This window comes from Diaphorina citri, unplaced genomic scaffold (assembly GCF_000475195.1).
Source record: "Diaphorina citri unplaced genomic scaffold, Diaci psyllid genome assembly version 1.1 scaffold2398, whole genome shotgun sequence".
Lineage (NCBI taxonomy): Eukaryota > Metazoa > Arthropoda > Insecta > Hemiptera > Psyllidae > Diaphorina > Diaphorina citri.
In genome coordinates, this window is record NW_007379822.1 from 11,702 (window position 1) to 35,235 (window position 23,534).

At 40.1% G+C, this 23,534-nt stretch overlaps 2 protein-coding genes and 1 long non-coding RNA gene across 5 annotated transcripts; 1 reads left to right on the forward strand and 2 right to left on the reverse strand.

Moving 5' to 3' along the window:
* Positions 1 to 628: 628 nt before the first annotated feature.
* LOC113471413 lies at positions 629 to 1,378 on the reverse strand. Its single transcript, XR_003394125.1, has 2 exons — positions 1,318 to 1,378; positions 629 to 734 (listed from the first exon to the last, which is right to left on the reverse strand). It is a non-coding gene; the product is annotated as an uncharacterized LOC113471413 (long non-coding RNA).
* Positions 1,379 to 1,402: 24 nt separating this feature from the next.
* On the reverse strand, positions 1,403 to 22,808 carry LOC103518866 (protein SMG5-like). Of its 3 annotated transcripts, none has more exons than XM_008483949.3 (8): positions 22,498 to 22,808; positions 19,477 to 19,584; positions 18,777 to 18,999; positions 17,635 to 17,752; positions 13,629 to 13,890; positions 2,649 to 2,838; positions 2,213 to 2,465; positions 1,403 to 1,563 (listed from the first exon to the last, which is right to left on the reverse strand). In XM_008483949.3, the coding sequence occupies exons 1-8, from the start codon at positions 22,548 to 22,550 to the stop codon at positions 1,418 to 1,420; spliced, it is 1,353 nt and encodes a 450-aa protein (XP_008482171.1). In that variant the 5' UTR covers positions 22,551 to 22,808; the 3' UTR covers positions 1,403 to 1,417. The 3 variants fall into 3 exon arrangements, with proteins under 3 accessions (XP_008482171.1, XP_026686343.1, XP_017303452.1); XM_026830542.1 differs by lacking the exon at positions 22,498 to 22,808 and adding an exon at positions 22,191 to 22,321; XM_017447963.2 differs by lacking the exon at positions 22,498 to 22,808 and adding an exon at positions 19,961 to 20,143.
* On the forward strand, positions 5,827 to 7,402 carry LOC113471412. The gene is made up of 2 exons (XM_026830544.1): positions 5,827 to 6,378; positions 6,696 to 7,402. Exons 1-2 carry the CDS (start codon positions 5,856 to 5,858, stop codon positions 7,388 to 7,390), a joined length of 1,218 nt encoding a protein of 405 aa, XP_026686345.1. The 5' UTR covers positions 5,827 to 5,855; the 3' UTR covers positions 7,391 to 7,402.
* Positions 22,809 to 23,534: the final 726 nt, after the last annotated feature.

A 23,534-nucleotide genomic window follows, 5' to 3' on the forward strand; every position in this document is an offset into this window, starting at 1 on the left:
GGGGATCTGGAATCGTAAGCGAAAAAAGAAAAGTTCCCTAGTTCTCATTTTTTCTGCTACTTTTGGAAAACCTCACCTAAGTAAACCTTACTGGTCTATTGTGGACAAGGCTTACAGTTTAGATACTTACTATCGCCTGGTAAAGTGACTACCAGTACTTACTATCCTTGTAAAGCGACTACTTACTATCCTTTAAAGGCGACTACTTACTATCCTTGTAAAGCGACTATTACTATCCTTGGTAAAGCGACTACTTACTATCCCTTGTAAACGCGACTCACTTACTATCCTTGTAAAAGCGACTACTTACTATCCTTGTAAAGCGACCCTTACTATCCTTGTAAAGCGACTACTTACTATCCTTTGTAAAGCCGACTAACCTACTATCCTTGTAAAGGTGACTACTGTACTATCCTGTAAAGTGACTACCCTACTTACTAAATCCTTGGTAAAGCGACAATACTTACTATGCCTTGTAAAGCGACTACCTACTATCCCTTGTAAAGTGACTACTACTATCCTTGTAAAGCGACTACTTATCTATCTTGTAAAGCGACTAACTACTATCTTGTAAAGGTGGAACTACTTACTAAATCCTTGTAAAGTGACTACTTTACTATCCTTAAGGTTCCGATCTCCCTCATCATCCGATAAGTTCAAATCAAACAGGATCTCTTCCTCAGAGTCCTCGTGACTATCCTTGTGAAGCGATGTGCGATGCTCCAGATCCTCATCTGTAGGAAAACGGGGGAAAGCAAATATTCCTTTTTTAGTCCGTCCTTCCTTTTTATTACAATAGTAATAAAAATGTTATAGGGACGGACTATTGTAAATTCGCCTCGGTGTCCTGTCCACTCTGTCCGGTCGGTCCTGTCCGCCATAGAATGGACTTATCCAAACCTGGTCGAACCTATATATCAAATTAAAGGTCTTTTACCAGGAACACGAAAAATGGTGTGTTGCAAATTTTGTCCGAGAACGGGCTCCTAGTCTTGTTTAATATAACATGAAAGTAAATCCGAATCAAGGAGGAGAGGAGCGGCGAGAGAGGGTGAATATTAAACAAATTAGGTAGGTACATAGGCTACTGAGCTTTTCCTCTAGAGCACGATGCGAATAGACTACGGGCTAAAAAATTCTCCCGCGGAGGGACGGACCCAGCTTGTTCTAAGTTCAGCGCAAGTTCTTTTTAAAGGTCTCGTATAGACCTCGTTTAGACTACTGAGTTAAAGGGAATTTAAGTCCTTTTTGGGCAGTGAATAACAAGGTATCCTTCCTTATATCTATTCTATTAACTGAACCCAATAGTCTACTTACTCAACGACTCATTGGACCAAACCGCCTCCTCAACTTCCTCCTCTACATCCGCCCAGGATCTTCTTGATGTCCTCCTCACCCATCCTCGTCACCTCCATTCTTATCCTGACCGCTCTTCCATCCGGGGGTCGCGGATTCGATCTCGGCGGCGGCTATCAACTGGCGCAACTTGTCCACGGTGGCGGTCAACAGGAGACTCATTAGCTGGTAGGTGAGCCGCCAGACAGACACCGTGCTTTTTGCTGTCTGTGGAATAACAGGGAGAGAAACCATGGTGAAATAACAGGGGAGGGAAACCATTTGAAATGGAGCGCTAAATAACGGGGGGCCCTTTATTAAGGATAAGGAAGAAACACCACTAGAAAAAACACGATTTTTTTTTTTTATTTAATTTAAGCAAGGTTTTAATTTATATAAAAAAAAAATACACCTATTTTGTACCAAATACATGAGACCTTGTTTAGACTGCGGGAGTAAAGGGACTTTTCAGTCTCATTCTGGTAGTATAAACAGGGTATATTCTATTTTATTCTATTCTAGTATCCCTTTTTATGGCCCACAAAGCTTTTAGAGTGTGCCCTCTCGGACTTGATTTCTGCTCTTTTACTATGGGGTGGACTTAGAAAATGGAGCATCCACCCTCAATCCCCTCAAGAAAAGTCTGGATACGTACCTGCTCCCCTGTGTATGTGGCCCGCTAAGTACAAACCACTACCTTCCCCCACCCAACACCCAGGGGGCTGCAAGAAAGGTAAGGGGGCTCCAAGCCCCCAGGTACGGGCTAAAAACCCATTCTATGCAGAAAGCAGAATAATGTTCGCCAGTACCTGCCAATGTACCATGTGGCCCGCATAAACAGTTGAAAATACGTGTACTAGTCCGTGTCAATACTCACTGTGTTTCTTGGACCGATAGCTGAGCAGAAACAGCGTCGCCATCAGCTTCATGAGTGAGCGCGAATCCAAACATTGGTCCTGCGCTCTGCGCACCGCGCGCTGTATCCATGGCAACAAATGTGTACAGTCTATATGCGTGTAGGACATGAGCGTAGAACATTCCCCTGACTGATCCATCCACTGTGTACAGGGAGCGTGATGCGTGACAGCCAGCATGTCGCTCAGACATGACTCCAAGTAAGACACAAACACCTGAGGAGTAGAAAGTAGAAGCATGACATCTTGACATCAATGAACGAACGGAGTGATTTCTCGGTTTTAACTCGACGGATTTGCATTTAAATCCCGTTTACACTTGTCGTTCGGACTATTCTGACGCATGCGTTACTATTCTGACGCATGCGTTACTATTCTGACGCATGCGCTATAACTTACCTCCTTGGACTCGGGTTTGAGCGGTAGATCGTAGTACAGCGTATAACTCAGATGTACGAAATGTTCCACAAGTAGCTTGTACACGGGGATGCTGTCTGCGGTGCTGTTTTGACGCATGCGTTGACGGTTCTTATCCGCCAGGATGCGTAGGTTGCATACGGCGCCCTCGAACGGCTTGGGTGAGTTCAAACTGACGGGGAGAAACAGAGGGGAAGAGAAAATAAGTTGTGGTTTTCATCTTAATCAGTTTTTAACAAAGCCTGTAATATCTAAGTAGGTGATCAAAATTATTTCTGGGCCCGGGAGAAATGTACAGCTTTTTAAGACAAAAATTTTGAAAAATTCAAAAAGGTTTCGTTTTTCGCGGAATTTTGGAACAAGTCCTTCAAGGTTCACAGAGAGGTTCAATAATTTACGTTGATTAAAACCGTGGACAGAGTTCCCAGAAATTAACGATTCGCCCGTTATTCAAGGACAAAGTTCTGCTATTCAGAGCTTAAATTAAATTAGGCTCACTTAAATCTTCAAAAAGTACAAAAGGCATTAGCGGTTCTCAGGACTTTGCATCTAGCCTGAGGTCGCTCGAATTTTGCAGAGGGGTTCGATTTACTATTTATATCAAAAGTGTTCTTTGGCCGGAATTCAAGAAATATACTCCATTCCCGGTTATAGTTTTCTCGCGTTGACACGTCGATTTTTTCTCCGTGTTATTTTCTAATTTTTTTTTGTGGAAAAAGTGTTCAGACTATTGTGAATTCTTGCATAGTGACTTTTTATTGTGTTCTTTTCGATTTTCGAGCGTTAAACTGCATTAAAATGCAGTAAAAAGACTTTTTTTTACCTTTTTTAGTGGGTTCATTTGAATAGATTTTTCTCGCTTTTCATTGGTTGCCATGGCAACATTTTTGTTATTCCTTTTGTAGACATTCCGTCCTCCCGAGTGCTAATAATCCTTGTTTATTGCCTTTAGTATAGGAGTACGCGGGTTTTATACACATTCCCATGTACGGAATACCTAAAATGAGCTGCTTTTTTGGGGGAAAAAGGTAAATTTACATTATTTATTGTTTGAAATTTTGAATCTATTAGCATTTAATGTGGTTCTGTAGGTGGTAAAAAAAGAGCGTTAGGTATTGCTTGATCAATGCTCATGAGAATCTCCAGGAGAGGAGAAAACTGTGACCTACTTGTTCAATAACTTACTGGAGAACTCACATCTGGCCTATTAAATTCTATAAAACCGGTGATGGGACTTCATGGGACCCAAAAATCAGCGCATTTCTGTTCTAAAAATTTCCTAATTGACCTAATTTACTTCGTTCTTTCAATAGATGTGTAAATCACACGGAATACAGACAGGTATTCCGTAAATACTAATTATACCCCTAGGGTCAGCTTTCTAATCAAGTTGGGATATGAGTTTTATCTCATCAGGTCATATTTCCCGTCCACAAAATGGGGTGAAGTATAGTGGTTCATTGTCTGAGAAGCGAGGCGTAACCACGCATGAAGGTCTCCACGTGGGGGGAAGGGAAGAGGAGCACCGAGTGGTCGAACGAGAGCCAATCAACGAACACCTGGAGAGAGGTAACCAAGAAATCAATTGCCTATGTATTTAGATTGGAGAAGCCAGCCAACGATCAAATGGTTTACGCCAGCCTAGTTAGCTTGGAGGGTAGCGCGTCTGCCTTGTAAGCGCTAGGCCGCGGGTTTGATTCCCGCCCGGGGCGGATTTTATCCTGAAGGGATAATGTTCGTTCTCGGAACGGCTGACTTTTTCCTATCCTGTCTTTCTTCTCTCTTCGATTTCGGGACGATAACACCTCCGTTGTTACCGTTCCCTCTATCAAACCTCAAACAGTATCAACCTTAAAATTAACATTTTTTGTAGGCATTCTAAAATGATGTATATTGACTCAGATCTAAAATATATGGTTTTTGTTTCTAAGGCGACAGTTCTGTACATTACATGAGAACTGATTTATATTTCAAGGCTTGGACTTTCTTCAAACAAACTCCTTAATAATAGGGATACAAGAAGAGCTCCTTGGATCCCATATAAACCGGACTTTTTTTGACTTACTCGGATGGTTTGAATGAGGTTCTCTGTTTCACACAGCTGAATGAAACTCTTGAGAACAACACCTTGTGTTTCTTTTTCGTTGAAACAGCTCTCGGTTAGCGAGCCAGTGTCATCGTCCTTCTCGTCCAGAGACCCGGGTTCGTTATCCAACTTCAATTCTGTAAAAGGAGTAGTTTAAGACTTAGGTAGTTTTATCCAGGGCTTTGATGGGACATTTATCAGACCAGCCACTCACTATCAGGTAGACCTGACAGGCGCAGAAATGCATGCGCACAAGGCACAAACACATTACACTACTGCTGCTTGAGAGTTGATTTAACGTCAGTGAATAAGATTAACCGGTATTTCCTTTTAAATCGATTTATCTCCGGATCTGGAAGTCGTAGCAGAAAAAGAAAAGTTCCCTAGTTCCTCATTTTGTCTGCTCTTTGAAAACCTCACCTAAGTAAACTTACTGGTCTATTGGTAGAATTGGTAGAAGGCTTACAGTTTAGATACTTACTATCCTTAAGGTTCCGATCTCCCTCATCATCCGATAAGTTCAAATCAAACAAGATCTCTTCCTCAGAGTCCTCGTGACTATCCTTGTGAAGCGATGTGCGATGCTCCAGATCCTCATCTGTAGGAAAACGAGGAAGTACATTACATATTCATCAAATCACTTAAATGACCGGGGTCACAATCTGTGTTTGAACTTGGTTTAAGTTTAACTTTTGGATTAAACAATCTGATTGGTTGATTTCGAAAAATTTCATCCTGTCAGATTGTTCAATCTAAGAGTTCAACTTCAGGGTTTAAACTCACTCTGTGGATCCTGCAATAAGGGGTTTAAAAAGGCACCGTACAAAGGCTAAGCTCTTTAGTTACGGGGGTTTTTATCTACGATTCGGATGTTTAAGGTCAAAATTTTCGATAATCAGTTTTTAGCCCGTCCTTCCTTTATTATTAAAAAAAAAAGGTATAAGGGACGGACTATTGTATTCGCTTCAGTGTCTGTCTGTCTGTCCTTATAGAAGGACTTATCCAAACCTGGTCGACCTATATATCAAATTAAAGGTCTTTTTACCAGGAACACGAAAGACAAATACCTATGCGCCGTCGGCGATTTAGTAGGTGATGAAAAAATGGTATTTGCAGGCAAAAATAACGATATTGTCAAATTCTACCTCACCAGTGAAGCTGAAGTGATAAAACTGTATGAAAACCATCCCCAGGTAGTAATTGATAGTAAACCCTTAATAGTGAAGAAACTTGTCGATATCGGACATAAGATATTTCTATGTAATGTTGAGCCTGGAGTTCCTGATTCTATGTTAATCAATGAACTGTCAAAATATACCAAGGTTGTTTCTCAAATAAAATTCGTTAACTTGGGATCTCGAAATGAGCGGTTCGGCCATCTTATTGGCTTCAGACGCACCGTGTTTGTCGAATCTATTGACGACCTGCCATCTTCTTTTGGTTTATACTACGACAACACAAACTATAAGATCTTTGTCGTTATTGACAAAGTCAAATGTTTCAACTGCAACGCGGAGGGCCACCTGATCAAGAGTTGCCCAGTCAAAAATGTCTCTGTTCAAGAGCGCCTTGATCCTTCCACTTTTGAGTCACGTGGTTCCTACACCAGGAATGACGCCATCATAAGTGTGGAAAACCAAAAAGAAAGAAAGAAAAAAAAAAAAAAACTGGTTTTTGGGGGATTTTTTTTTCACATTTTCTCACACAAATGAGCTCTGATCTTGAACTTTGCCGCGACGACCTATGAACTCAAAACGAGAAAGTTTTTCACTTCAGTCGTAATTTAAGACCGGTTTTAGCGTCCCCTATGGTAAGCTACGCCGAGCAAGGCCAATAAATGGATGGGTCACTTCAACATTATATTGGGAATAAAGGGAGAACGGGCTCTAGTCTTGATTTTAAATCATTACATGAAAGTAAAATCAAATCAAGAATGATCATAAGTGCGTTTCTACCATCATTCGAGAGCAAAACTCCTACTACTGCAGTCTCACCCCTTCCTAATGTTTCTGTCAGCTCAAAAGAAGCTCAGATTGTTCCTGTCTCCAATTCAAATGTCCAGTGTCAGAATCAGTTGCCAGACGGCGGAAATATTCAAAGCCAGGAGGCTCCGTCCCAAGTTCCCACGGCTACTGGTTCCACTGAGGTTATCATAGAAAATATGCCTGCTCCTTCCCCGATGGAAACCAATCAGGATATTTGTAAAAAGCGGGCACACACTCAGTCCCCTCCTCCTACAAATGGCGATAAAAAACCTTGTGTGTCGTCGACCAAGAGTGATGTGCTCCAGTGTTTGGTTCCGGTCATTGAGAAGTGTGAACCCTCAATTGACGCGTCAGTGTTTGTCGACTTGGTCCGCGATCTTAAAAGTTCCAAAAGGAAACTGGAAATTATTACAGACGATTATGGAATGGATCTGAACGTGGTAATTTCAGTGCTCACGAATATCATTACGGATGAATCATCCTCTCTTGATACCAAAGTAATAAACCGCTTGAAGAATTTGAGAAAAGCCCTTCTCACTCACACTAACTCCGAGTCCAAGGTCGTTCCCCCCACCTCCTCTATTACTCAGTCTGTACCCGTGAATACCGATTCTATGTTCTCGGACTCTGAATCGGACCTTTCACAAATCTGATTTCCTCCTGCCTCTACATCTCTACAATCGTAACTCTTTCATTTTTTTTTTTCCTCCTTCCTCCTCTTCTGGAACGATGTTATTATTCCTCAGACGGCTTCAAGATTTCCTCTGAAGACGCAGTTCAACATGGATGGTTTTACTTGTAACCTATCTCGACTTAAGATTCCTGCACACTCTCCAATCCATCCAACTATCCACCCACAGCCCCAGCTGCACTACATGTCGATCTTGGTCTATATATTCAAGATGTTCCTTACAACTATCCCAAGTTTCAATCCTTAAAAGTGGGTACCTTCCTATTTCCCTACTTGGATATCTTCATCTCTTATGGCGGCATGTACACGACTCCTTACTCATTCAATGTCCAGAATAAGTGGGTACCTTCCTATTTCCCTACTTGGATATCTTCATCTCTTATGGCGGCATGTACACGACTCCTTACTCATTCAATGTCCAGAAGATTAACGAAATTTCCATTCTGTATCCTGCACTCCTATCTACCTACATTATCTTCCACACAGATTGATGTTAATATGTGTGGGACGAATGGTCAATATACCTACCAAATGTTACTCCTACATCCTACTCTACCCCTGTATCCTGATTCCTGCCCTTCTATGGGAGACTTCATCCCGACTAGATTGGAAGATTTTGCTACCAAGTCAAGACACGCGGAAGTTGATTTTCTTACTGTGTGTACGTGTAATGTATGTGTCCTATGTTATTGTGTGTATTACCATTAAGTTACATACCTCTTCATTTTTTTTTTTTTTTTTTTTTTTTTTTTTTTTTTTTTTGAACGATGTTATTATTCCTGAGACGGCTTCAAGATTTCCTCTGAAGACGCAGTTCAACATGGATGGTTTTACTTGTAACCTATCTCGATTTAAGATTCCTGCACACTCTCCAATCCATCCAACTATCCACCCACAGCCCCAGCTGCACTACATGTCGATCTTGGTCTATATATTCAACCTCTCAATGCTTCTATTCCCAACATATCTTTTCAAAATCATTTTTGTGATTGGTCTTGCAATGACTAATTTTATCTTGCAGTGGAATTGTAACGGCTTATCCACTCATTTTAGCGAACTGAAATGCCTCGTTAAGAATTTTTCTCCCCTCGTAATTTGTATACAGGAGTCTCACTTACTTCCAGACAGAGACCCTAAGCTCAGGGGATACGATCTCTACAGACAAGATTACACTGGCGGGAGAGTAGCTTGTGGCGGCGTGTGCACTTACATCCATGACTCCTGCTTTTCTAAGCAGCTTATCATAAACTCCAATCTTCAGTGTACCGCCGTCCAAGTTAAGATCCCCCAGTTTCCTCAACCTATTTCCATCTGTAATATCTATACACCCAATACTCCTCAGTCTATTCGTTATTCCGAGCCTGACCTTACCGCTATTAAGAGACAATTACCAAGTCCGTTCATTATACTGGGCGATTTTAATGCCCACAACCTCCTCAACCTATTTCCATCTGTAATATCTATACACCCAATACTCCTCAGTCTATTCGTTATCCCTCAACCTATTTCCATCTGTAATATCTATACACCCAATACTCCTCAGTCCATTCGTTATTCCGAGCCTGACCTTACCGCTATTAAGAGACAATTACCAAGTCCGTTCATTATACTGGGCGATTTTAATGCCCACAACCCCTTATGGGGTAGTTTAACCTTAACGTCCGAGGGAAAAGAAGTTGAGCGGTTCATGCTTAACCACAGTGACCTGAACCTTCTAAACACTGGCGAAGCTACTCACTTCAACCTCTCCTACTGTACAGAATCAGCTATCGACCTTACATTCTGTTCCTCCTCAATCTACCCTGACCTCAAGTGGACGGTTACGGATGACTTATGTTTCTCCGACCACTTTCCCATTCTCTTAACACATGACCATCCAGTACCAAGTGCTAACACTAACGTGAATCTTCCAATAATATGGAATTATGAAAAAGCTAATTGGGAACTATTTAGATCCAAAATCGACCTCGATTTCATCAACATTAGCCCTGACACATCGAGCCCACCAAATGTTGACCAATTGTTATCCGACATTATTCTAAATATCATCAGTGCCGCCAAGGAATCTATACCTGCGAAGCGAATACCTACCAACAGGCTTCCGGTTCCATGGTGGGACGATGATATCTAAATATCATCAGTGCCGCCAAGGAATCTATACCTGCGAAGCGAATACCTACCAACAGGCTTCCGGTTCCATGGTGGGACGATGATGTTAAGAAAGTAATTAAGGCCCGAAGGAAATGGCTTCGTAAAGCTAGAAGAGTCCCCACATTGGAAAACAAAATTGAGTTTAAGAAAGCCAGAGCCATAGCGAGGAAAACCATCAAAGAGAAAAGATCTACTAGTTGGAATAACTTTGTTTCCTCAATAGACCAATCTACCAGCTCAGGTGAGTTGTTTCATAAAATAAACAAACTACGCGGCAAATACTCACCCAGGCAAATCACTGCCTTACAAGATCCGTCCAACCCTGCCCACGTTTTTTATGACACTCCCTCAATCGCTAATGCATTAGCTGTTCAGTTCTCATCAGTCTCATCCAATTCTCATTATTCAAACAATTTCTTGAACCACAAACTATCCTGTGAATCAACTCCGGTGGCTTTTGATTTTAGTAACACGCAAGACTACAACAGCCCTCTGACCCTTGCTGAGTTATCTACCGTTTTGTCATCTTGCGTCTCAAAAGCAGCCGGCCCTGATGGCATTTCATTCATTCTCATCAAGAATCTACCATTTAGAGCCTTGGAAAAGTTACTAATATTTTACAATATTATCTGGCGTCATGGAGTTTTCCCCAAATGTTGGGGCGAAGCTCTCATTGTTCCTATATTGAAACCGGGCAAGAGTCGTTTATTATCCTCGAGCTATAGGCCAATTTCCTTACTCAATTGTCTTGGTAAGTTGATGGAGAAAATGGTCAACAAAAGATTATTTTGGTCCCTCGAAAACAAGAATCTTTTGAACCCATTCCAAAGCGGAGGGCGGCTGAAGCGCTCTACTGTAGACAATCTTGTGATTCTAGAGAATGAAGTTGCCAAAGGCTTCGCCCAAAAAGAGCATACTTTAGCGTCATTTCTTGATATCCAGAAGGCTTTTGACGTGACTTCGTACCTCCAACGCCTAAACCTGTACCACATGGTATAAAATAACCGAGACCCGGCGCGAACGACATTAATTAACATGTTAAAGCGCCTCATTCGAAAAAAAAAAAAAAGTTCATTTTTGTGCTCAAAATTTTGAAAAAACTCAAACTCAAAAGGACTTCAAATTTCGACCCAAGTAAGTTAAACATCAAATAATTTATGGATAAAATTAAAAATGTTAAGGGAAAACCATCACCCCCCAACCCTCCAACTTGTTCCTTGAATGCCCCTATGAACTCCTCACACCTAAACTTATGTCCTGCCTTGGAAGCCAGCAATGACATTGTAGGGAAATATTTTCTCCAAGGAAAAACTCTTCTCCGAAAAATGCCAAATTTTTGCAATCTCTACCGAGAGGTTAACAAGTAGTAATAATAATAAGAATAAAATTGGCGATAACTTTTCATAGAACCCTCCAGAAAGGAATTAGAAAAGGATCAGGAACGAAGATCAAGAAAACTATTTACCTAATGAAGGGTTTTAGAATTAAAAGGAACTAATAACACCTAAAACACCTCTCTACTATTCTGTTTGGTGGCGGAGAAAAATATAGAAATAAAGAGAACCAAAAGTTTCTAATAAAAAGAAACCCTCAGAATAAGAGATTAGTTTTTTTTCTGTCAAGACTTCTAAAATATCAACGACACTGTAAAACTAAAAGGGGGGACAACAAAAATCTTATATTATAAGAACGAGATCCATTCACTCATTCACATTTCACAGTTCACATTTCATAGTTCACACACTGATCGCTCTATTTCATCGGTCTCATCCAATTCTCATTATTCAAACAATTTCTTGAATCACAAACTATCCTGTGAATCAACTCCGGTGGCTTTTGATTTTAGTAACACGCAAGACTACAACAGCCCTCTGACCCTTGCTGAGTTATCTACCGTTTTGTCATCTTGCGTCTCAAAAGCAGCCGGCCCTGATGGCATTTCATTCATTCTCATCAAGAATCTACCATTTAGAGCCTTGGAAAAGTTACTAATATTTTACAATATTATCTGGCGTCATGGAGTTTTCCCCAAATGTTGGGGCGAAGCTCTCATTGTTCCTATATTGAAACCGGGCAAGAGTCGTTTATTATCCTCGAGCTATAGGCCAATTTCCTTACTCAATTGTCTTGGTAAGTTGATGGAGAAAATGGTCAACAAAAGATTATTTTGGTCCCTCGAAAACAAGAATCTTTTGAACCCATTCCAAAGCGGAGGGCGGCTGAAGCGCTCTACTGTAGACAATCTTGTGATTCTAGAGAATGAAGTTGCCAAAGGCTTCGCCCAAAAAGAGCATACTTTAGCGTCATTTCTTGATATCCAGAAGGCTTTTGACGTGACTTGGCGGCGCAAGATAATTGTAACCCTACAGCACTTTGGTATTGATGGCTATATGTTAAAGTACCTGTATAATTTTTTACTTCATAGAGAAATTGTTGTCAAATGCAACGGTGGACTATCTGATAAATTTACCCTCAAAAATGGCATCCCTCAGGGTTCATCATTGTCTCCGTTGCTGTTCATTGTTTTCATGAACGACATCTTTAATGTCATCAAGCCGCCCCTAAAGAGCATGCTGTTTATTGACGACCTCTTGATTATCAGCCGCGGAAAAGATCTGAACCTTTTGTTGCAGCGTTTCCAACATACCTTGAATGAAATCCATAAGTGGTCTGAGATTAACGGCACAATATTTTCAACAGATCCAGGCAAATCAGTTTGCATAGATTTCAATCGACTGCGTAAAACTAACTCACCCGTTCTCACCTACAATGATTCCCAGTTGAAATTTGTTGACAACACTAAGTTTCTTGGGTTGACCTGGGACGCCAAAATGAATTGGTCTCTTCATGTCCAGACTGTGAAAAATAGGGCCTTGAACTCTCTTAATGCCTTGAAAATGGTCAGCTGCAAAAAGTGGGGTGTTAGACGCAGCGTCCTACTGAGATTCTACAAGTCATTCACCTTGCCCATCCTGGATTATGGGTGCTTTATATACGGGTCTGCTAAAGATCATGTACTGAACAAGCTTAACACAGTACATCACGCAGGTATTCGGATTGCCACCGGTGCTATGCGCACTAGTCCTGTTGTCAGTCTTTACGCAGACTCTGGAATTCCTCCTCTATCACTCAGAAGATCCAAGTTAATGTTAAATTATGTATCAAAAATTGGTGCTTCTCCCTCAAACCCAGCCCACAAAGTTTTGTTTCAACAAGATATGTCTCGTATCATCTTCACAGTTAGTAAGCCTAAGCCTCTTCAAGTTCGCTTTCGGGAGTGGGGAACCTTCTCCAACTTACTCAATTCAAGTAAAATTGCCCCCTACATGAGGGTTGTTCCTCCTTGGTTGAATTGCCCACCCCCTGTGGATCAAAGTCTCAGCAACAACAAAAAGTCTGATACTGCTCCCGTTGCCTATCAAAAGATGTTCTGTGAGACCATCAACAACAAATATGCCAACCATACCATCTGTTTTACGGATGGCTCCAAAACACCGGACTCTACCAGTTGCGCCTTCAGTATAGGTGATGTGGTTCATTCAACTCTTCTCAATCCTGTCAATTCCATCTTCTCTGCCGAGTTGATGGCCATATTTTTGTGCCTGGAGGCTATTCTGGAAAGTCCTGATCACCATTTCCTGATTGTATCCGACTCGAAAAGCTCCCTTACAGCCCTCTTCAATATTAGATTCACCAATCCCTTGATATCAAAAGTTTATTCAACCTGGAGCTTCCTCAAGCTGAACAACAAAAATGTGTCCTTCATGTGGTGCCCGTCCCACTGCGGCATAAGAGGAAACGAGATAGTCGACGAGGCCGCAAGAAATGCTGCCAGCATTGATCCCTACAAGCTGTGTACTCCTGAGGACCTGAAGCCTTTTATCTCCTTCCTAATTAAATCAGAGTGGCAAAATCAGTGGAACCACATCCCGAACACTAACAAGTTGAAGGCCATCAAACCAACGATCGAACACTGGGCCACCAGCAACCAGAACAAAAGGTTACAAGAAGTCATCCTGACGCGGATGAGGATCCCCGAGTTGACTCACCATCGGAAGTAGTGATACGTGGCATCAATATAAACGGCCTGCGCGTTGTACAGGGTGGCCAGTTGGTTGTGCGGGAGGCCCGAGGCCGGCCGCCAGTACAGGGCCTGGTAGTAGTAGCAGGCCGGTAGAGACATAGAGTGCGAGGGGTACAGGTCGAGCTTGTAGCGGGATAGATCACCCAGGTGGATGAGACAGCAGTAGACGGACGAGGAGGCCCAGTGATCCAGCTCCGAGCCGGTGCCTTTGTCTTTACTTCTCCGATCTGAAAATAATAATAAATAAAAAATAATATATTTGTTTGTTTTTTTTTAAGTAAATACCTACATTAAATTTGCAAGTAATTACTGGGATTGCCCAATCCTTGTCGCAAAAGCCTTGATGGCGAACTTTTCCAGATTTTCCCTAATTTTATCAATTCTTATTTCCCATACCCTAGGCCCTAGTTACTCGTATTTTAGTAGTGAAACGGTTAACAAATCTGCACAATATGATCTTAACTCTAGAAAGCATAAAAAGCATTCACCTATTCGTCTCTATGTTTGGGGTTTAGACAGCTCTGTACTGCAATCGCCATCTGATGTACATCAGCTCCATAGAGTCCATAGGTATTGCATTTTCCCAACTACATTACTGATAAAACATATGGAAAAGCTCTCTAAAACAAAGCACGATAATCATTCTTCTCTCTACAGTTCATCTTGATGTGGATTTTCACACCCGTTAAACATTGCAGGGTGGAGTAGTTTAGGAAAGATTTATATCGAAAGACAAAAGCCATTTTATCACTCGAAGAAGGAAAAAAGAAACAAACTTCCCACGAACTCCACGAAGTCACTTGTAATTCTCGAGAGTTCTCTACTAGGTATGGTGTGCCTCGGAAATAGGGCGAACTTCTGGCGTACCAATAGGTTTCAAGCGACATGATGTCGGTTTCTATATTTCTGCTCGTATCTTTTCTTGTTTCTCATCATATCTCGTGGTCCTTGTAGACCAAAGAAGTCACTTGTAATTCTCGAGAGTTCTCTACTAGGTATGGTGTGCCTCGGAAATAGGGCGAACTTCTGGCGTACCAATAGGTTTCAAGCGACAACATGATGTCGGTTGCTGTATTTCTGCTCGTATCTTTTCTTGTTTCTCATCATATCTCGTGGTCCTTGTAGACCAAAATGGCCTGACGAAAGAGAGGTATATCCATATAGAATATAGACCAAAATGGCCTAACGAAAGAGAGGTATATCCATGTATTTCAAATACATAGGTCTATAGGATTACATAGGTCTTCTTTACATACATAAGGCTCAATAAGTACCGTTATGTCTGCTCTGTAGTTTACACCACACAACATAGAACAGGTAGGAAGGGATGTAAATATGTCATGTTGAAGTTGAAATCAAAGAATTATGCCAAGTTTCCTCCGGCGAAACTCAAAGGAAACAGCGGGAAGAGAGTTAAACTTGTAGGTCTTCTTTACATACATCAGGCTCAATAAGTACCGTTATGTCTGCTCTCTAGTCTACACCACACAACATAGAACAGGTAGGAAGGGATGTGAATATGTCATGTTGAAGTTGAAATCAAAGAATTATGCCAAGTTTCCTCCGGCGAAACTCAAAGGAAACAGCGGGAAGAGAGTTAAACTTGCAAAAAGGAACCTCACAACTACAAGTAGGTAGGTATGGCAATAAATTCAACACACAACTTGTTATTTACATCAAATGCAAATGTTCTAACTCCAGCTATGTGTTATCCCTGCGGATATACACATCAGGTTTCAGCGAAACTTTCTCCCAAAGTTGCATTCTCAGTTGAGAAATTCGGGGAAAGTTCGCACATCGTCAAGTCATCGAGTCGCGCGGCAATAAATTCAACACACAACTTGTTATTTACATCAAATGCAAATGTTCTAACTCCAGCTATGTGTTACCCCTGCGGATATACACAGGTTTCAGCGAAACTTTCTCCCAAAGTTGCATTCTCAGTTGAGAAATTCGGGGAAAGTTCGCACATCGTCAAGTCATCGAGTCGCGTCTTTTTTGTTTCTGGGAAAAGTTTTTCACCTGGTTGAATTTGTGACACATCGTGTGCGCCATCTTTAAACGTGCAATCAGAACATCATTGCGATTTTCTTTTAGTTTTGTTTTGTTTTTCTTCTTCCTCCACCTTCTGCTTCTTAGTCATCCTCTTTCCCCTTATCGTTCTCATCTTCTTGTTCTCGTTTCTTTATTGTAGTTCATTTTTCAAGCGAACATTGGATAGAATAGACGAGGAAGAGAGGGAACGAGGAAGGAGTGGAAAAGGAGTAAGTAGAGCAGGAGGAAGAAAAGAAGAGGGAGAAGGTGGAGGTCTTTTCATCTTGCTTGAATGAGCAGCGTCATGGAAATGAGTCTCAGTTCAGTATTATGTCTGTAGTCTGTAGAGAACACTCTTTGTAATTTACATTTTGCATCAATGTAGTCTACACGGTAGTTAATTTGTTCGTACAGGGATAGACTTCTGGGACGAATCGATAGCTGCCTTTTGTTTACTGACAGACAACATTTTTATTATTTTCCAATCTTATCACTTGGCGTTTATCAAACTCGTTGATGTTAGTTACAACCAGTTATTCACAACATGATTGTACAATGTACCATCAGCATGAAATTCTAGATTCCCTACCCTAGAAGAACAACGTGACTTTGAAATTAACTCTAACGCCTATGTATAATTTAGGCAAGGGAACCCCCACACTGGCGTTTATCAAACTCGTTGATGTTAATAGTTACAACCAGTTATTCACAACATGATTGTACAATGTACCAGCATGAAATTCTAGATTCCCTACCCTAGAAGAACAACGTGACTTTGAAATTAACTCTAACGCCTATGTATAATTTAGGCAAGGGAACTTTCAAAAGTCACTGTTTAGCCCGTCCTTCCTTTATTATTACGATAGTAATATAAAAATCTGGTGTGAACATCACACGACTTTCCTTATCCACTTATCCTATTGAATGATGCTTATTTGAGTATTGATTTACCCTAACTTTTACCATATCTCTAATCGTTTAATCAGTATAGCTGAAAACCGCCAAAAAACGGTCGAAATCCGTCCAAAAGCGGTCAAAATACCACCAAGCGCAGCACCAGGGGGATATTGGGAATCAAGGGAGAACGGACTCTAGTCTTGATTTTAAATCATTACATGAAAGTAAAATAAAAAAAAAATCAAATCAAGAATAATAATAAACTGAATATTACACTAAACCTCTCTCCTCTCTGTGATATCTCCAAATATTTCAACACAATTTTTTTTTTTTACAAGAGTTTCCATTAGAGTATTTAAGATGACCAAGGAGTCTTTCCTATGTAACTTTTCACGAGAAATCAATTGGTGTACATGTAAGGGTTCTAGGAATAATGGTTCACGAAATATGCACTTGTAACAAGTCAATATCAAAAAGTTTCGAAAGTTATATCCACTTTTTTTACACCAAAAATTTACGACATACAGCCTGATTCCCTCGAATTTGCCATCAAAAATTTTGTCAAAAGAGAACGAATGTGCCATCAAATTCACTACAAGTACATATAAGACAAGTATTGTTTATCCCCCCCCCCAATACGTTTCTATAGAACACAAAATTACAGTGCCGCAGGCAAAATTTAGAGAATTTAAGTAGCCTCTTCAAGGTTGCATACTTTTTTTACTGACCAAAAATTCTTTTTCCATTTTTTAGGCTTTGAAAATTTCCCGTAATACATTTCTATAAAACACAAAATTACAGTGCCACAGGCAAAAATTTTTTGAGAAAATATGAGTTGCCCCTTCAAGGTTGCATACTTTTTTATGGACCAAAAATTCTTTTTTTTTTATTTTTAGGCTTTGAAAAATTCCCTGACTTTTTTTTTTTTGGATTTTTGTCAATTTTGTGAGAAATTCCCTGACAATTCCCTGACTTTTTCAGTCTCCGTGAAATTCCCCTGACAATTCCCGGTTTTCCAGTCTGGTAGACACCCTGCTTACCAGTAAAAGAGATGTTGAATTCCTGCTGGAATCGCTTCAATATATGATGATAGTGTCCAATGCCTGACTGCAGATGAATCTGAACACACGACAATTCGTCTGGTTGCCACTGGGAATCCTGAAATCAAACAGGTATGTTGTTTTCAAATGTCGGGAACTTGGCCTTTAGGTCATTCTCCCAAGAATTTTTTACAAGAATTTTTTTCAGTGTAGAACTCGAAAAAATTGCTCCTACCGGGCCCCCGAAGGAGAGGTCCGATCGGGTACAAAATCTATTGAGAAAATTTCCTTTATGTATTGAACATTTTTGGGGGATTTTTTTTTCACATTTTCTCACACAAATGAGCTCTGATCTTGAAATTTGTCGCGACGACCTATGAACTCAAAGCGAGAAAGTTTTAGATAACACTTCAGTCGTTATTTTAAGACCGGTTTTAGCGTCACCTATGTTAAGCTACGCCGAGCAAGGCCAATAAATGGATGGGTGACTTAAACCTTATATTGGGAATAAAGGGAGAACGGGCTCTAGTCTTGATTTTAAATCATTACATGAAAGGAAAATCGAAAAATCAAATCAAGATTAATAATAAACTGAATATTAAACAAATTAGGTACTGATTTTCTTTAATCACGATCGAATAAACTAAAGGCTAAAAAATTCCCGGAGGGACGGATCCAGCTTGTTATTACTATTGTAATAATAAAGGAAGGACGGTGTATCCCTTTCATTGAATAATCACACTGATGTTTTTTTTCTCTGACACAACCTCTTCTACTATACAAGAAAAACCTTGTATAACTATTTTATAATGGTTATTGGGATCTCAAAATTTTACGGCATGTGAAATTCAGGTTTAAAAATTTGTTTTCAGAAACACAGTCCAGTTTGGGCGCCTACTTACGCTTCTCAACAGCTTAGCCGTATTAATCACATTGGTTCTCCGTTTTGGGCGCCTACTTACGCTTCTCAACAGCTTAGCCGTATTAATCACATTGGTTCTCCGTTTTGGGCGCCTACTTACGCTTCTCAACAGCTTAGCCGTATTAATCACATTGGTTCTCCGTTTTGGGCGCCTACTTACGCTTCTCAACAGCTTAGCCGTATTAATCACATTGGTTCTCCGTTTTGGGCGCCTACTTACGCTTCTCAACAGCTTAGCCGTATTAATCACATCATAGTAACACTTCTTCCACAGTATATCCTTCGCTTCCCGCCCGTAAGCCAGGGGGTCCTTGAACATCAGTCGCTCACAGTACGACTTGAGGCGCATGCGCTGAGCTTCTAATGACGTCGTGAACAGGTCTAGCACAGTGCTCGCTTTGGATCGTTTCACCTCGAGGAAGCGCTGCACATCGTTGATCGACCTGAGTGAGGAAACAATAAACATTGAATTAAAATAAGGTTTCACGATTTTCTTTCATTTCTTTAAACGCTAATACTCTGTTAGCTCAACAGTCTTTAAGTAAGTCTATTCAAATTGAACTTAACGGGCTGTTAGCTTAACAGGCCTTTTAGGGACTGAAAAACTATAGGTGAAATCTAGTGTAAGTCGCTGTTAAGGTTGACGTAGCGGTTTTAATTTTAGCCAGGTACTAGTAAGAAAAACCTTTTTAATGAGTTTTTTCGGATTCACCCATTAGGGGGCTTGTAAGGGGTCCCCAAAGGCTTTGATGGATGATTCAAAATCTTATAGGAGACATGTTTGAAAAATTCATAAAAATCCGACAGACCGCTTCAGAGTTTTAGTGAAACAAACAAACCATCAACGATTCAACCACGGAAAAATCATCACGTAAAAACTTAGACCTCTCTTCGTTCGTTCTATGCAAAATTCGACTCACTTGAAGATGCGGGAAGAGTTGTCGAAATCTTCACTGTTGGAACCGCTTCCTCCAGTCAAGAGTGCCGGGTTCGATTCCAAGCTGAGACCATTGAGTTTTTCATTAGGTCTGAGAACAAAGTAAACAAGGATTTGGTTAGAATCGTAGTACATAGACCAGTGTTTCACCGCCGTTTTTATTTCGTAGCACTGAAACAACTGCTACATTAGACGCATGTGGTCTGTGTCGTAGCATGCCCATCCCGTAGTATGTCCCTCATCAGATGGGCGAGGAATGGTCATCCATCCGAGTAACACGTTTGGATCAGCAAAATCAACTCTTTGTTTCATTACAGATTTTCAGCAGCAAACGGTTTCTTCAAATTAAATTGATCCCAAGGACAAGGTAAACCCAGACCCTTGACAAATGGAGTGTGCTTGAAGGCATTTGATTATCAAATTTAAACTGTGGTTATCAAATTTTGCAAAATTTGCAAAGTACAAACCTCGATGAAACCATACTTCAAAGATCACTCGATTTGAATTACAATTTGCTATGAAAAAAATTTCAGGGTTATCCAAACAAAGGCCTCATTCTAGAGAGCGAAATTGCCCAAAACGGCACACTGTGATCTGTGATCGAAGAGAAATTTGATTAAAACCCTAGAAATTTGATAAAACCATCCGAGCGGATTTTTGAAATAAAATTCAAGCCCTCCTCAGTAACAACTGGCTTGGAAGGAAAAATCATGCTAGACTATTATTTTATCGACGTCCTCATGCGTTTCTTGAAAAGTAACAACTTCGTAAAACACCTTTAGATAGAAAAGAGCTAGGCTAGGTCAATGGTTCGATTCCCGCCCGGGGCGGATCCTAAAGAGGTAAGGTTTGTTTTCGGAACGGCTGGCTTTCTCCTATCCTGTCTTTCTTTCGGGTTGGGGACGATAAGACCGTAGCAGATACGTAACTAACTACCAAGGTCTTATCGACCCGAAAGAAAACAGGATAGGAGAAAGAAAGCCGTACCGAGAACGAAATATTGCGAAATGTGATGTGCGAAGTTATAAAGTTGCTTTGAGAAACAGGTTACTGATAAGTACCTACCTAGATCGCTTTAGATTTAATCTGATTTAGGTGCTTCACTTGGCAACTCCTGACATTCTTGCCAATAAGTTTAGCAATGCGTTATGGACCACTGACTTATTGCTAATTGTATTTCAGGTATGTATCAACTCACCAAAATAGAGAGATGGTTTAACATGTGGTAAGTGGTATCTATTGGTGAGTAATTGATCCAGAACAATAAACCAATTGGCAATGCACAAGTTAATAACTAGTTGGATTATACAATTAGACAACCATCTAAGTATTTGAATGCTGATTAAAAGAAAGTCCATTTTACAATAACTATGTAGGTATTGAATGGTTCATGCTAAGTTCATGAAAATTGGCGATTTTTTTTAAAGGTTTTAATGGCAGGATAGTGAGCTCTTCCACCCAACATAAAATTTGATCATTGATTTCCTCACATTCTTGAATATGGAAAGAAAATTTGGTTATTGAATATTGGGCTTTGTTAGACCTTTTTGAAACCTGGTGGTAGGTAGGGACCCCTTCATAGCACATTTTGTTTTGACTCAACTCCTGACCTGAACTATTTGTCTAAACACTCAATGAACTAGGGTTTCCTTTCCCATCTAGAGATATTTCGATGTTGATATGAACATGACTAGATAAGGGTTATTTTCCGTTTGGGAAACTGACCACTGATCCATTCCGTTTCTATTCAAGCAGTGGTCAGTTTTCCACAAGGAAAGTACACATATACTTTGGTATGATGTATTTTTAGCTAGTTAGGTAGACACTAACCACAGCATTCAGTAGACCCTATTCACAATACCACTGTGGTAAAACCCACGAGTCCACAATATTGGGGTTGTAGGATTGAGGTCACTAGTGCACCACAAGATGTTGACATTGCAATTTGAATGAATTTGTATTAATTAATAACTATGCCATAATACAAAAATGAATTATATTGAGTTACTTATTTATGCCCAAGACCTCAACCTGAGTTTAAATTTGGTCTAACTTTAAGAAATATTTTGGTACTTGTTCAGATGTAATATCAATGGAAAATTGCTACAAAAAAGAGCTGTCACAAATCAGCGGTGACCAATGTTGATTTAGGGTTAGGCTGAACACAAAAAGGAGCTTTTTTTCTTGTCATGGCTTCTGAATAATTTTGCCAATCTTTTGACAATATGAAAATTTAATTGTGTTAAACATGAATGGTCACAAAACATTGTTCCCTGAATAATAACAACAACATATTATAATTTCATGATTTGAACCAACAACCTGCAGATCCAAAGATTACTGTGCTAACCATTAAGTACACTACTTATTGAGCTTGATGTAATGACAATATTGCAGAAGAAAACCTTTAAAAAAACATTGCATAACTATTGGTAGGTATAGGTGGTAGCTGTGACATCAAAATTTTGTGAAATTTTGGGTGTAAAGTTGCTTTCCGGAAAGTTAAGTTGTCAAGTTATTTACAAAAAGTGCATATCATACAATATGTGGGTGGATCTCCAGTGCCCACTGCAACAAAAATGCCCTAGATTAATTTATATTGCCACCTATACAAAATGTTACAGATACAATTACACAGACAAGCTCAGATGTCCAACATCATATTGAGTAGGATGTGATGGTTCGTAATATAATCACCTTGGTTTCTTTCTGTTTAACCTTGGCCTCTTAGCCGACATTCTTCCACATGCAACTTATCCAGCCATTGCTAAATAAACTTCTGTTTATGAAAACGACAATTTAACATTAACTTGACATGGAAAACAAAACTCAAAATGATTTCATTTCCTAATTGGGAAACAGCCAAAGTGCAAATATACGTTGGGAATGTAAACAACACACTAACACAGACAGTGTCACCGTTGTGCAATCCAGTGACAGATTGAACTTTCTGATAACTGTGGACACAAACCTAAATCTTTTCCAAAACAAAACACTTACTTACCTCAATATTTTGAATTTCTGAACTTCGTTGGACGTTGAATCCATTTTTGTCATATCCAGAATGTAGTTGTCCTTTACATCAATAGAACTTTTGAAGTTTTAGTTAAAAACACACTTGGGGTTCAATTGCCTTCAAACGCTGTCATTTGATGAACGATATGTAGTAAATGTTTTTATTGAAAAGGAAGCATTGTTCATTGTCGAATTTCAAGAATAAGATCATTTCTTTTTGAAATTGAGAAAAAATTACACAAGAATAATGTAGACACTCATCATTCCACAAATTTCTGGACTGGATTTCTGGGTTGTTGTTTTTTTCAGGAGGTTTTTTTCCCTCTGCCAGAAAAAAATTATCGACAGCTGCTGCGCTCTAGCGAGGTTTTATCGAAACAGGTACTCGTGTACAGCATATCCTCTGCCAGAAAAAAATTATCGACAGCTGCTGCGCTCTAGCGAGGTTTTATCGAAACAGGTACTCGTGTACAGCATATTGCAGAATCATGGAGAAATTTTGGGCGTAAATTAAATCCAATGAAGTGACTTCAGGGGCGACTCACAGCATGTTGAATGTACTTGTTCCCAATAGATCACTGAAGTTAAGCAACGTTTCGCGTGGTTGGTATCCGGATGGGTGACCATGTGGGGTACTTGTTCCCAATAGATCACTGAAGTTAAGCAACGTTTCGCGTGGTTGGTATCCGGATGGGTGACCATGTGGGCAATCGAGTATTGCTGGCTTTTCTCAGCCCCACTCATACTGGGTGAGGTTAAGATAAGTAGGCGGGTAAGCTACCAATGGAGCAGTTGCAAATGGGTAAAAATTATAAATAACCAGCCCCACTCATACTGGGTGAGGTTAAGATAAGTAGGCGGGTAAGCTACCAATGGAGCAGTTGCAAATGGGTTAAAATTATAAATAAATGGTTGATTCCTATGTAAAAAGTTGGAAAACTCCAAATCTGAGGTCAAAACTCCGAAAAAATAAAAGGTCGAAAATTCAATTTTTATTTTCCGTTCTAATGAAAGAGTTCAAATATG